The sequence below is a fragment of the Labrus mixtus genome, chromosome 16 (assembly GCF_963584025.1).
Source record: "Labrus mixtus chromosome 16, fLabMix1.1, whole genome shotgun sequence".
In the NCBI taxonomy this organism is placed as follows: Eukaryota; Metazoa; Chordata; class Actinopteri; order Labriformes; family Labridae; genus Labrus; species Labrus mixtus.
This window is the reverse complement of record NC_083627.1, coordinates 5,424,974-5,438,688: the sequence shown is the minus strand read 5'-3', so window position 1 is coordinate 5,438,688 and position 13,715 is coordinate 5,424,974. Positions and strand designations below refer to the sequence as shown.

Genomic DNA, 13,715 nt, shown 5'->3' with positions numbered 1-13,715 from the left:
TGAAAAATTAGCACCTTTTGGAAAAATATATTGAGCTTCTGAAGATCCCATTACGTCTATGATTCAACAAAATTAGAAGGACAGCATCCTCTAGTGGAAGGTAATTAAACAACCAACTTAAATGTGTCATACTGATTTTTTTTATTTTACTTCACATATTTCTATAAAAATGCATTTGTTGGGAAGGACTAAGTTCGGGTGAAACAAAAAGCACAATGTACCTTTTAGATATCCTGGTTTACACTTCTGAATAAATGTGATTCAGATAAATGCAACCCAACATCTCTGTTATTGTTATGCTCTTACCCACTGCTGAGTGACAGTAGAAGAGCAACATGTTTGGTTTCTGCCTTCTTCTAACAGTAAGGTTAGCTTTTATAGTATATTATCTGTTTTGTGTGTACGTGAGTGAGTGTATTTATAAAGCACCTTTCAAGGGCAGATGTCACAAAGTGCTTTACAATAAACAGTTCAAAAAGTAATTTAATATAGACAATTACATGAAAGCAGACATAGATGGATCAAACAAAGGCAAGTCTGAACAACTGTTTTTTTTAAATATCTTCAGAGTTCACAGCTCTCAGTTCCAGTGGGAGACTTTTCTAAATATTAGGAGCAAAAACCTGAAAGGCACACTCTCCTTAAGATTCAAGTCTGACATGAGGAAACATCATCAAGCCCTGATCAGAGGACCTCAGGGTCCTGCTGGTGTTGTACAGCTTCACAAGTTCTTGAACACAATTAGGTGCTTGTAAATACACAATCACAAGAATTTTTAACTGGATTCTGTAATGAATGGGAAGCCAAAGACACAAAGACATGTGTAACATGAGACCTTTAAGATGATTTTACCAGCAGCTAAGCAGCAGCATTTTTTTTATTTGTAGGCGGTTCAAGGTGATATGCTACGATGTATGAAAAGAGAGTTGCAGTAGTCTCAGCTCTGGAAACGTCAGGCCTGAGTTTAGCTATTTTTCTTAAATGGTGAAGTGAGTAGTATATCAAACATGCTGATAACAGAAATCATATAAAACACATTTAAAAAAAACATTTCAGGGTAAAATACCTACATTACTTTACAACATAATACAAAAAGAGGCATTCTAAAATGTTTACATCAGTAGGAATCAGTTCCCTCATTTCTGTAAGCAAAAACATATGAAATCTAGTCCAATTTGTCTAGCAGCTGGCGAATGTCTTCTTGGCCTCGGTAGATTCTCTTCATTCCTCTTGGAAGATAACGGCATGATGAAAGGTTGAGGTAGTTAAGAGAAGTCATCTGGCCAATGACTGACCTAAAAAAACAAACATTTTTATTTGGGAAATCTTTGGAAAAAACCCCTACAGAACCAAGGTTTAGAATATTTGACTGATTGATTCTCAGGGCGCACTTAAACTAGGCAATCCGTACCATGCCCAAGCACGTTTCACCCTCAACGTCCAGTTTGTTTGAATAGTGTGAGTGCTCCGATCTGTGCACTTCCTTGGTACGCTTGGAAGGTGTGCTTTGGCACGGTACAGTTCATGCACAAGCACAGCACGGGTACACAACGTGGAAAGCCTTCATTATGGAGGAATCCCAGAGTGTTCTGGCTGTATCTGACTAAAATGACTCAAAATAAGCCACAAAATCAGTGAAGTAGCTGTCTAGTTCTCTGTGTTGTTCTCTGATGTGCGGACGCGGACTCTCCCTTTTACAATTTCTAATTTTTTGAGTCTGTCTGTCTTGTAAACTGAGCACGCTTCATGATAACGTAAAGCCGTGCAAGTGTTGTATAACGGCGTATGTACAAGAGGTAACCATGCTCAGGCCCGGTTAGTCCTGGAGCAGTGTGAGTGCAGCCCAGCGGGGGAATCAAAATATCTAAATGAGGAGCAATCGTTGCTTCAGCACGGTATGGGACAACTGGGCCTAGTGTGAGTGCTCCCTCGCTCAGTTCCGTCTAATCAACTTGTCAGTGAATGACTTTTAGATTTCTTTTTGACAAGTCAAGTTAAGGAGATGACTTTGCATTAAATACCTGAGCGCGGGGGGCGTGATCCTGGTCCCACTCAGGTTGAGTGAACGCAGCGTGTCTGCCTCTGTTCCCCGACCAAAGTAGCTCATTGCTATCTCCAACTCCTCCTCAGTGAAGAGCTGATTTGCAACGTCAAGCTGTTGCAGTGTTCGACTCCACTTCTCTGTCACCATGTGAAGTCCTTTTTTAGTGGACGACGACCCGACGTTACTGGTGAAGTACTGTCCCCAGTAGAGACACTCAAGCGCTGCCAAACACAAACACAACAAAGAGGACGCAGTCATTTAATTGGGTTTTTGATGCAAACTCGGATCAATCAGTCCAAATCCAAACACAGCTAGGATTTAAATAAGTGTCTTCAAAATATGACAAGTGTGTGGTCCAAGAAAACGCAGCAAGATCAAATCATTCTACGTCTCAAATGATTTTCTGGTTCTTTGTTGGTTACAAATAAAGAACAGTCAAACAAACACTTAAGTATTGGCCTCTTTCAAAATCAAACATAATTTACTTCATAAAATATTAAAAATTTAAGTTTATGTTGTAAGAAAGTCCTACCATCACAAGGCAGGGCTGCAAGACCGGAGGGTGTGATTCTCGAACAGCCTCGGAGGTCCAGCACGCGCAGCCTGGTGGAGCCAGAGAGAATGTCCCTCAGGTCTTTGTCGGTCATGTAGGAATAAGACGTGGTTGCGATACACATCTCCTCCAGCAACGGGAAGCCTAGCGTTGAATCGGCATCGTTGCGAAATGTCTTAAGCAGAGGTCTGACGTTCAGCATCCGGAAGGTCTGACGGTGAGTATAAAGGATGAAGAACAGGATGGTGAACACGATAATCACTGATAGTTTCCCCATCACAAGAAAATAAATCATTTATGGTTGAAACTGTCAAACTTAAAATCCAGCGACAAAGCCGTTCATCTTTTCCAGCCCTCGTTGTATTACACTGCATGCGGAATGACCAGTTTCTTTATTACAGGCAGGGTTGGTCATTTTCTAAAAACTAGCATGATTTTGAAAGTAGCATTCCCTCAGTGCTCCGTCTGCACCAGCCCCCTCCCCTCTGTGCTCCTTCAAAAGCCACGCCCCTCACTTACATGCACGAGCGCCACATGGTGTAGAAACTACGTCGTCTCATGTCGCATTCAGCTGCAAGTCACAGTATAAACTTTGTCATCGGTGACGCGCTTTGAGTGTGGGCTAGTGCACACAAGGGGTAGAGAACGAGCAGGGAGACATGGAGCCGCCCGATTGGTCCATCAGATTGGTACCCCGTGGCAGACATTGTTTGAAGTTTTTACAGGCTTACAAACTGATACAGATGAAGGATTTTCTTCATTCCTTTTTCAGAGAACATGAGTTATTAATTTCTGTCAGGACCTAAAGACAACTTCAACCAAAATCTGAAAAAGTGGATCTGGAGAAAATGACCAACCCTAGCTTTAAGCAGTGCTTCCACTTTGAAGCGGGGTCATTCTAGTACCAGATTTAAAACAACAACAACAACATAATCATACAATCATCATCAAGTCTTATAGGAAAAGGCAGATTGTTTTACCTTGAGGTTAGGGCATGCCATCTGAAGTGCCTGGATGTTGATATGAAGTTCACAGTCCTTACTGTCAAGTTTTGTGTTCACCTCCAACAACTCCAAATCCGGACAGAGTCCCCTCTGAAAACACACATACCATTTGAATGTATATATTTAACAGGGACAATGCAATTTAACATAATTTCAATACAAAGCATGAAACTGAGTTTATAGCTGTTGCTCATTTCCAACTCGTGTCCCCAGTTGGGCCTTTGTGTAAACAAACAGATTAAAATGTTCAACATTCAGTTACATAAAACCCCAGAACACGATATGAGGATACATTAAAATACATGTACAACAATACAAATGCTATAAACCAGTTTAAAATAAAGTTTGAAGATATTAATTACAAGTGGGTACAGCTCTGGCTTGCTTTGAGCATTTCACCTGTTTTGTAAAAGATTTTAAGTCAGACATTAATTTTATTTCAGGTGGTAAGGCGTTCCAGAGTTTGCAGCCTTTGTTGTGTATAAAGTTCACCATGTGCTCTGTCACATTAGCTCAGTACACAGTAACATCAATAAAACCCATGAAGAAAACGAAGAGGGCGGGGCTTACTGTGACGGCAGCCAGGACTCTGTTATAACTTATTCCATGAGTGTACAGCATTTGCTTGATCTGGCTCCCATGGCTTTCCAGGAACTCCAGGAGTCCTTCAACCTGAAACTAAAGTGAGAAGCAGGTTATGTATTTTATTGTAAGTTTTCAGTTCTAAAATGAACACCTGTTGGGGATAGCTGGCTGTTGCTGGTGTATCAAAAGAAACAATAACAAGCCATAAGTTATAGATCCTATTCTTAATAATCCTTTTTACTTCATTTGCAGAATTACAAGTGATACACATTTTGTCATCGCTTTTATCATCCTATTAACACAGGGATGGCAGTCTTTCAATAGAAATTGCACTGCTCTGATTGGTCCAGTCTCTATGAATGAGAGCTGACTAGCTGACAGGGAGGCTGTGGCTCAGTGGGTAGAGTCGTCGTCTCTAAACCGCAAGTTCGAGGGTTCAATCCTCAGCTCCTGCAGCAACATGTCCGCTCTTGTCCATGGGCAAAACACTTAACCCCAAGTTGCTCCAGCTGCTTCGTCGGTGGCGTATAAATGGGATTAGTTACTTCTAAAGGTCTCACTACATATCACTGCCATCAGTGTGTGAATGTGAGTGCAAAATCTCCATCAAAAACTAAACCCCTGCTAAGCCTGGTTCCTGACTTACCTCTGAATATTGAAGATTGATGCTCTGCAGAGACCGGCTGTGCAGACTGAGGCTGTGGAAGGCGTCCCCCGTCAGGCCCGTACAGTACGAGAGCGTGAGGGAGCGGAGGTGGGGGGCGTTCTGCGACACCGTCTACAATTGATCACAGCATGAAAAGAAAAAAAAACAACATTTGGTTGAGATGTTTAACTCCTCATTTTGGAAAAATGCAAACAACTTTCAGGGAACCTTTTGCAAAAAGAAGAAACATAGAGACGACTCGTACTTTCACCCTCGCTCATATTTTATACAAAGACGGATCTCGTCTCTCAGAATCACTCATCATACTGTAATCTGTACGTTTTGTATGAAATAAAACTGAACCTCTGTTCAATGTTGTAATTGGCAAATAGCATTATATTAGAAAAGAAGAATAAAGGTTGGGATGACTGACCTCGACTGCATAGTTAACGTTTTTTTTCCAGTGATAGAGAGAGAAGTCTCGTAGCTGGGAGAATCTAGAAAACAAGAAATAAAAGGATTTTTAAAAAAAAACAGATAGTACTGAAAATATCAGTTCACATAATGTTTATTTTTAACTAATACAACCAGACCTGTTCTGTGACAGCCAGGTAAGGGTTCCCTTGATCCTCTTCTCAGTGGTTGGCTGCTGGCTTTTCCCAGGTGCGATCCAGCAGTGACCTATAGTGACCTTTCTCCACAGGGCAGGACTGGAGGCAGCGGCATTCCACAGATGACAAACTCTCCCCACCCTGACCAAATTATTAACAAAGACAACGATCAGGAGTTGAAGAAAAGAACACAACAGCTATTTTAAGTGCTTATCTTAATGTGGAAAATATCTGCAGAATCTTATGGAGGTTCAATGTGATAAAAAAACATTTTTTTTCCACAAGTGTTTAAAAGCAATTTTAAAAAGATTAATTTGCAACACATGTTTTTTTTACTAGTAGGTTTCAGCTGAGTGAACCAACAGTATGAATGAAATAAAGGTTGTCTGTCAGCGCTGTAAGTTGTCTCTCTGTATGCTCATAATATAAATCTATGTTTGAAGAATTTTATTTATTGCAGTCAAAGCGAATCAAAACAAACGTGCGTTCATTACCTGCATAGAAATGGTACAGCACCGTCTTGGGTGACCACGAATTGAAAAATGTTGATGAGCACCTCCTCAGGAACACTTTGACCCCACCTGTGGTCCATAGCATCTTGTGGCACAAAGAACGCGACGTCTGTTTTTTCTGTCTTTTCAGCGGGGATAGCCTCCAGTTTAGGCTTGGGGGCACGAACGGTCTTTTTTCTCCCGCTCTGCCCAGCTTTACTTTTTCCTTTCGTTAGCTTTTTCTTTTTGCTGCCCTTCTTTGGGGGCTTCCAGGCAGAGCCCTCGTACTGAGAGGTCGTACTCGATATGACAAAAAGCATGTCTTCCCCTTGTTCCACTCTGTAGCCAGGCTGGGAGACCCTGGGCTTTTTTCGCTTTTTGGATTTTGCATTTTTGGGCTCGCCGGTGGTCCTCTTCAAAGACGCTTTCTTTGGCTTTGGCGCGTCTTGTCCATGTTGGCCTGATGTTTTTGATGTGCTCGGTGCCGTGTCCTCTCTGCTGTCACTGCTTGGTAAAGGCTGCGTTTCAGAGGAATCCATTGCATGCTGCTACCTAGCCAAGTTTATCACGAGTTTTGAAGTGACGGATGAGCATCTGAAAGAAGAATCAGAAGATGATCTATTTGTATCTGTGCAGGAGAATAAATCCCTCCAGCGTTGATAGGAAATGTCAACAGTGGAATAAAAGAAATTAAACTCAACAGATCAAACTATAAAACCTAGTTTATTAGTTTAAGTACATCAGGACAAAGTTCAGCTTATTTGACATGCACTTAAATCTCATGCCGGTGTCACATCATGAATTTAATTCTGCTTTTATCTGCAATGTTTTTTGTAAAAGACGCACAAAGCTTAAAAGCAACATTAGAGCTCAACAATATAAACAGTTAAAAAACAAAGTCAACAAAGAAGTGACTGAACAGACACTGGCAGAAGCAGACAGCTTATAAAAGCCTGTCCTACATTCTCACCAAATTAAGCTTCCAGAAGAATAAAGACAAACAACAACAGACAAATCATTCACATTCATAATCCTTCAAACAAGCTGTGCAAAGTATTTTAAAAAACACATACAGAGCCCCTTAAGTCTGAAAAAGTAAAGGAAAAAAACCAAAACATATTCTGGGCACAATATTCCAACCCAGCGCACAGGATTTTAATTTTCATAACTTTTAGGGACTTCAGGTGTTCCTACTATTCCATAAATTAACCCCAACTATTGAAACACATCCCCTTGAAAAACCTGTTTTTGCATTTTGCACAATAAACTTACAAACTTGTTTCAACCATATTTGCTCTGCCGGATTGAAAACAACTTTTGTATACAGTCTAGGTGTGGATTTAACTTTGCTCTAAACATTATTTACATTATTTTTGTAAAAAAAAAAAAAATCATTGAATTTCATAATAAAGTCTATGGTGGATTTGTGTGTGCATAAAAATAACTTTGTTACTTAAACCCATAAGGAATAAAATAAGCATATATGTATCAATAACCATCATAGAAATACAAGTTATGGATTTATGTGGCATCAATTACAAGCAAGCTTCTTACTGATAAAAAGCATAAAATGTTAAACTGCTTTGTTACATTACTTCAATCGATCAAACTGCCTGCACTGTTTCAATGAAGTCCTCAATAATACATGCAATATCAAAGGCAGGAAAAAAATGCATAACAACTGTTTCTACGTTGACGACTCGTAATATATTTACACTGATCTTTCTAAACCAAAAATTGGCACTTTGTATTGTTTGTTGTTAGATTACATTACCTGCTGCTAGTTCCTGAAAACGGCTAGCCTTGCCGACCCATAATGCATTTCAACCCCCCTCCGTGATTTGTGGAGACTTCAGCAAGGGCCCGCCTTTTTGTACAACCATCCAATCGCGGACCCAGCCAACTGTATCGCCTCTGTTGCCATGTTGCATTCACGTGGTGTCCGACACATCGGATAAACGAGATCCCGAGTTGTAAAATGAACCTGCTCAAGTCGGAACAACAAATCGGAACCTTGGGAAATAATTTAAGGTGCCCGACTTGACGTCAGAATCGTCATCACATGAGGGGCAAAATATGTTTTGTTAATGTTAACATACTTTTTATTAATTCACGTATCGTACATCAACTTTCTGCTCAAATATAACTTTTAACAGTTACATTTCACACATCTTCTTCGTAGCATTCACGCTTTTTTTTGTGTGAACATTCAGACTTTCCGAACTTAAAATCACGTGAACACACTGAAGTCGGAAGAACGACTTCGCAACTTGGACACTTATTATCCGAGGAGCACCTGAACGCAGCATTTAGCTAGTCTGGGAAGCAGCGAGTGTGATGTTGTGGTCATGTGTGTTGTTTTCTCAAGGTAAGAATGGATTACTTTATGATTTTACTTTTGAACTTCTGCATTTAAAAATCATTTAGGTATTCTTTAGCTCTACTCTGTTAGTTATGGCAGTTTAGTTTGCCGTATTTCCTGCAGTAAAAGTGAATGCTAACACAGAGCTAACATTAGCATGCAGTGCTGTGCAGATGCTTGTGTTCCCTAAAGTCCTACTTATTGTTAGAGACAGTACACCACATATTTTAATGTATATCAAATTGTTATCGCCAAGATAGGGGGAAAGGTCCACGCTTTTTACATTAATGAAAGTTAACACAAGTTAAAAAGTTAACAAAGTTCATTAGTATGTGATCTATCTTCCTCAAATTTATAACTTAAGCAACATTTTGTCTTTTTCAGGAGTGACAGATTGACTCTTCCTGACAGATTGACTCTTCCTGACAGATTGACTCTTCCTCACAGATTGACTCTTCCTCACAGATTGACTCTTCCTCACAGATTGACTCTTCCTCACAGATTGACTCTTCCTGGCATTTTTCTGCAGAGGTGACTCCAACAACACTGACGGTGTGACATATTGCTCTTGCATTTTTTTTAATCTGCTTTGCTTCATGTTTACAAAACAGCAACATGTCTCATCTGAAGCCAAAAAAGCAGTTTTTTTTAAAATACTAAATTTGCAACAATCAATCTGAAGGTTGCTAAAAGTTCGCTTGGGGTTGGGGGTGCCTAGTGGTTAGTGCGTACACCCCATGTACAGAGGCCGGGGGTCCTCCAAGCGGGTGGCCAGGGTTCGAATCTGACCTGTGTGGGTCCTTTACCGCATGTCAGTCCCCTCTCTGTTTCCACTTTTCTATCTCTAAAACAAAGGCATAGAAAATCTTTAAAAAATCCACATGTTGGGGCGCAGGTGGCGCAGTGGTTAGTGCGCGCGTCCCATGTATGGAGGCTGTAGTCCTCAACGCGGGCTGCCCGGGTTCGAATCCAGCCTGTGGCTTCTTTTCCCGCATGTCAATCCCCACACTCTCTCTCCCTGATTTCCACCTCTATCCACTGTCCTATCTCTCCATTAAATGCACAAAAGCCCCAAAATAAATCTTTAAAAAATCCACATGCTGTTGAAGCTTGGTCTGCAGGTCAAATGTGCACAAACTGAGTGAGCAATAACTTCTTCTTTAAAATGTATATATATATATTGTGATAAATTCACACTCTTCCAATGTGTTTATTGTGAATGCTCATATTGCAGTTGTGATAAATTGTGCAGGCCCATTTCATTCCCTTAAATGTATGGAAGTCAGCCTTCATTTTAAAAGTGATAATGCATTTTTTTAGAAACATAAATCAGACCTACCGGTAAACGTCACACATCAAATGACAGCACAACTTTAAAGGTAGACAACACTCTGATCCCTTTTGGAAATCGTGAGCTTTTGTTCCTTCCTGTTGACGTACCCTTTCTTCTGTGACTGTTAATGTTTCTGTTTGCTGAGATTAATAACTGACTGCTTCTCTCTTTATGAACAGACCACAATGGAGGAGTATGACAACTTCACCCTCTGTGGGAAAGCGGCTGTTACTGAAGCTAATCTGAGTGAGTAAATTAGAAGTGTGTTAAAGCTGTTATTAAGATGACTTCATAGCTTAATTCTTTATATATACAATCCATTGCTTATCGGCTCACTTCATCCCTTTTCTATTTTCAGGAGATGAGTACTATTGGAAGCTTGTTGCAGACTTCATCGGTGCTCAATCAGGAGAGGGATTAGAGCTGGAAACAGAACCATGCAAGAACAGAGTTTTGATTCAAGTAGGACTGTTGAGAGAGGACAATAATTTCCCCTGGATTGCCATCGTAGCGTGGCTCAAGAAAATTTTCCCGCGCCATCAGTCGGCTGACTTTCGCCGTTTGATTGAGAGAGGCGTCGCGGCGACGTTGAGTCTGGGAAGCGATGCGAGGCTCACCTTCTTGGGCTCTGGCGTCAACTTCAGCTTCGTCGGCCCGATATGCGACAGCATCGGAGTCGAGCGAGAACACCTTTTGGAAATGAGGGATTTTTCCGAGCAAGCCCAGTTAATTGAGGTCACGAATGGATTGATTCTAGAGCTGAGCAACTTTGTCGTCCGGGAAAAAATTGCGCCGGTCGTAATAGTTCCTTGGCTTAGAAACTTCAATCCTGAGTTTTGTAAGAGGGGGAATATTCGAGGTGCATATTCAGTGCTAAGAGGCAGGATAAAAAAGTTAAAACACCACTGCTGCAATTCTGAAACGAGAAGTAACAGGAGGAATGCGGTGTTGGAAAATCTCCTCCAAAGTCCATTCGAACTGGTGCCGAAAAAAACACCTGCATTTATCGTAAAGAAACGTATGAGAAGAGAGCCCGGCATGAATCCTGAAAAGGTTACAATAAAGGAGGAAAACGAGAGCCGTGAAATCTCGCAAGAAGACGGATCTGACATGAACAGAGGAGAGCATGTTTCCGAAAGTGGCGAAAGTGGCGAAAGTGGCGAAAGTGACGGCGACACGGATGCAGCCGAGAGTGACGAGGATACGTACGACAGCGACGAGGCCTCCAGCCTGCTCGACATCACGATGCTGTCCGTGGAGAAGCTTCGGCGCAAGTACGGCAAGGAAACTCAAGCATGCAAGAAACTCTCCTTAGACCTCCTGAAAAATCAGTACACTCTGACATGCAAGGAGCACCCGGCCCTGGCCGAGTTCGACAAAACACTCGCCTCCCTGTGTGGAGACATTTCGCTCGCCTCTCCCGTGGTGTTCATAAACTACAACGCCCATTTCCTCGTTGACTTGTATGAAAGTGTTGAGGAGCAGATTATGAGCTTCGAGAGAGAGATCATTTTATCCACGGGAGAGAAGCTCGGCCGGGACAAGCTGCCAAAGTTTCAGAACTTTGTGAACGTTTCAGAGAGTGCAACTTCACGGTTCATTCACATGGCTTGTGATATCCTGAGCCCTCGCTCGTCTGATGTGCAAAACTACCGAAAGCACTGGATCGCTTTCTGCGAGGAGAAGAGGAATCCATCCAGGCTCGCGGTGAATCAATCAAACAGAATTAATAACTACTTCAAAGCTGCAGCGGGTCTTATTCACCATCACAAAGAGATCGCTCTCTTCATCTCTGATCTGCTGTCATTGGACGACGACAAATGTCAGAATGTCATTCTGGAGAGTGTCGCCGCTGACGCCAACGACCCCGTGATACAGAGCCTCGTGTGCGTCCTGGCCATCGTGCACTGTAAAATCCTCGGGCCTTACTGGCAGCTACTGAAAAGCGGGGGGGAATACTCGCTGTACAGTCAGAACATGCTCCGTCTTTACCAAAAGTTCCTCGACTGGTCCAAAGATCCCGCAACTCTGCTGGAACCGGAAGAGGCCACGAATTGTTTCCTGCAGTTCCCGTTGCAGGAGAAAACCTTCAGTGGCGTGTTTCATTACTGCGGCCAGTGGCACACAAACAGGGACATGATCAGAGCTTTCCTGAAGAGGACAGTGAAGGCGGTCGCTGCCGTCACCGATGAACACCTGAGGGCTTTCTTGCCAGGGGGAACATTCGCAGAGGTCACCCCACCAGGTTTGAGCGTACAGCTTGTTAGCTGCACATTCTCCGTCCTGATGGCGGAGTATCCCTTCAGCGGCGAGAGCCCTCACAAGAAGAGGAAACCAGAGGAGGACATGGAGTGGTCATCGGGTAGCTCTCAGGAAGACAATGACGGATCTGAGTCCTCAGACAACGACGACAATAAAGCATCCAGTTTGCAAGTTGTAAAGAAAGTGACGAAAATAGTAGAAAAGGCAGAAAAAGAACCAAAAGAGGAGGTTGAGGAGAACATGGACAGGGATTACATCATAGATACTGCAACCAGAAATGGAGGGCCGTGCAAGACGCAGCGGGATGTTGATAAATTGATGCTGCGTTTTGACGGAAAGTCCCGAGCTGAGAAACGTGAAGGAATCCGCTGCGAGATTCTTTACCACAAAATGATCCTGAACAACCCGGACCCTCGCCTTGATTGTTTTCATGAGAACAGCACAATGATGGCAATGAAGCTGAAGAAGGTGCTCCCACGCGTGCAACCGGGATACTCGCTTGTTTGGGCCCCCAGAAAGACGAAAGCAAAGGCCGTGCCCCAAGACACAACGGTTGCTGCGATAGAGCCGAGTGAAAGCAGCGTTACGTCATCGCTATGAGGGCATCGAAAAATTAAGTTAGCATGTGACTTTATCATATGATTCTGTCTTTCTATTCTTTCTATACAGAAACACACACGATGACCTCAATCCTACCACACAAATACTAGATTATGCAAGATTCTGTTTTTGCCAGATGTAGCTACCAAGAGAGGAAATCATGACTGTATTCCCTTAAATGCATCATTTTGTATTATATTAATACTTTTCAAGAAATGTACATTTTTGTTGTTGAAGAATACCCTTTTTTATTTTAGATTGTACCTATTCTGATCATGTGACAATATTCATAGCTGAGTGTGTGGCCTCTAACAAAATAAACATCTTTGTTCATACTTGATATTGATATATATATATATTGATCATATATTGATATTTACTTTTTAAAAATGGACCCAGCAAGTTCATGACTTTTGTCCGTCACTCAGCGGTAATCCTTGTGTCTCTTACATTTCCAGGTCTTGAAGTCACATCCATGAGTTCATGTATAAAAAAGCTTTGTCTGGTAGGAACTCAAGACAAGAAATGTGGAAGTTAAAAAACTTTGGGTCACTGTGGAAGAGACTTACTAAGACACAAAAAAATGTTTTATTTGATTTAAATTGGCTTTATTATAATCCTAATTTCGCCATTAATACACAAGTCGTCATTAATTAACTTGTAATATTATCCAGATTCGACATTCACAAAATTACATTTGTAAAGAAATTGGCTTCTTATTTTATGAAAATAATAAAGTCATAATAATGAGATAAAAAGTCATAATTATGAGATAATAAAGTCATAATAATGAGATAAAAAGTCATAATTATGAGATAAAAGTCTAAATTTACGTAGCATTGACTGTACCGTTTAACTGTCAATGTGTCACAGTTATTTTGTAGGCTGAAGTTCATGGTAGTTGATGGTGTCCCTGACTTTTTATCTCATAATTTTGACTTTTTATCTCATTATTATGACTTTATTATCTCATAATTATGACTTTTTATCTCATTATTATGACTTTATTATCTCATTATTATGACTTTATTTTTTTTATTAACTGGCGGAAATGGGCTTCCATACAAACCTAAAATCATCCAACAAAAACTTAAATTAAACTGAATGTATGCGGTCACTGTAATGTTTTCTGCAACCACAGGTCCACGAGGATGCTGCAAGGTATGGTGCGTTCGAGACTTATGGAAAACGGAGTTCTATACCGTGCTGGAACGACGTCGTTGC

The 13,715-nt window shown here is 41.4% G+C and overlaps 2 protein-coding genes and 1 long non-coding RNA gene across 4 annotated transcripts in view; 1 reads left to right on the top strand and 2 right to left on the bottom strand.

Moving 5' to 3' along the window:
* LOC132990656 (uncharacterized) overlaps positions 1-13,715 on the bottom strand; it is a 316,893-nt gene that overhangs the window by 229,715 nt on the left and 73,463 nt on the right. The gene's annotated exons all lie outside the window — the stretch shown is intronic.
* On the bottom strand, positions 466-7,799 carry fbxl6 (F-box and leucine-rich repeat protein 6). Its single transcript, XM_061060521.1, has 10 exons — positions 7,709-7,799; positions 5,938-6,528; positions 5,426-5,584; positions 5,266-5,329; positions 4,833-4,964; positions 4,172-4,279; positions 3,578-3,691; positions 2,577-2,808; positions 2,022-2,265; positions 466-1,295 (listed from the first exon to the last, which is right to left on the bottom strand). Exons 2-10 carry the CDS (start codon positions 6,471-6,473, stop codon positions 1,166-1,168), a joined length of 1,719 nt encoding a protein of 572 aa, XP_060916504.1. The 5' UTR covers positions 6,474-6,528; positions 7,709-7,799; the 3' UTR covers positions 466-1,165.
* The window catches only part of LOC132990650 (uncharacterized), a 270,244-nt gene continuing 265,257 nt past the window's right edge, over positions 8,729-13,715 (top strand). The window contains exons 1-3 of one of the 2 annotated variants that reach the window (XM_061059000.1): positions 8,729-8,827; positions 9,809-9,875; positions 9,988-12,788. In XM_061059000.1, the coding sequence (XP_060914983.1) occupies positions 9,815-9,875; positions 9,988-12,491 (2,565 nt within the window). In that variant the 5' untranslated portion in view covers positions 8,729-8,827; positions 9,809-9,814 and the 3' untranslated portion in view covers positions 12,492-12,788. Of the gene's footprint in view, positions 8,849-9,808; positions 9,876-9,987; positions 12,789-13,715 lie in introns of both variants that reach the window. The other variant, XM_061058999.1, reaches the window with a different exon arrangement.

Excerpts from the sequence above, each read along its gene's own strand:
- fbxl6 (XM_061060521.1), bottom strand. The coding sequence starts at position 6,473 with ATGGATTCCTCTGAAACGCAGCCTTTACCAAGCAGTGACAGCAGAGAG. Across the intron at positions 5,585-5,937 it reads GCTGTACCATTTCTATGCAG|GGTGGGGAGAGTTTGTCATC; the intron begins GTAATGAACGCA and ends TAATTTGGTCAG. Across the intron at positions 5,330-5,425 it reads ACCTGGCTGTCACAGAACAG|ATTCTCCCAGCTACGAGACT; the intron begins GTCTGGTTGTAT and ends CTTGTTTTCTAG.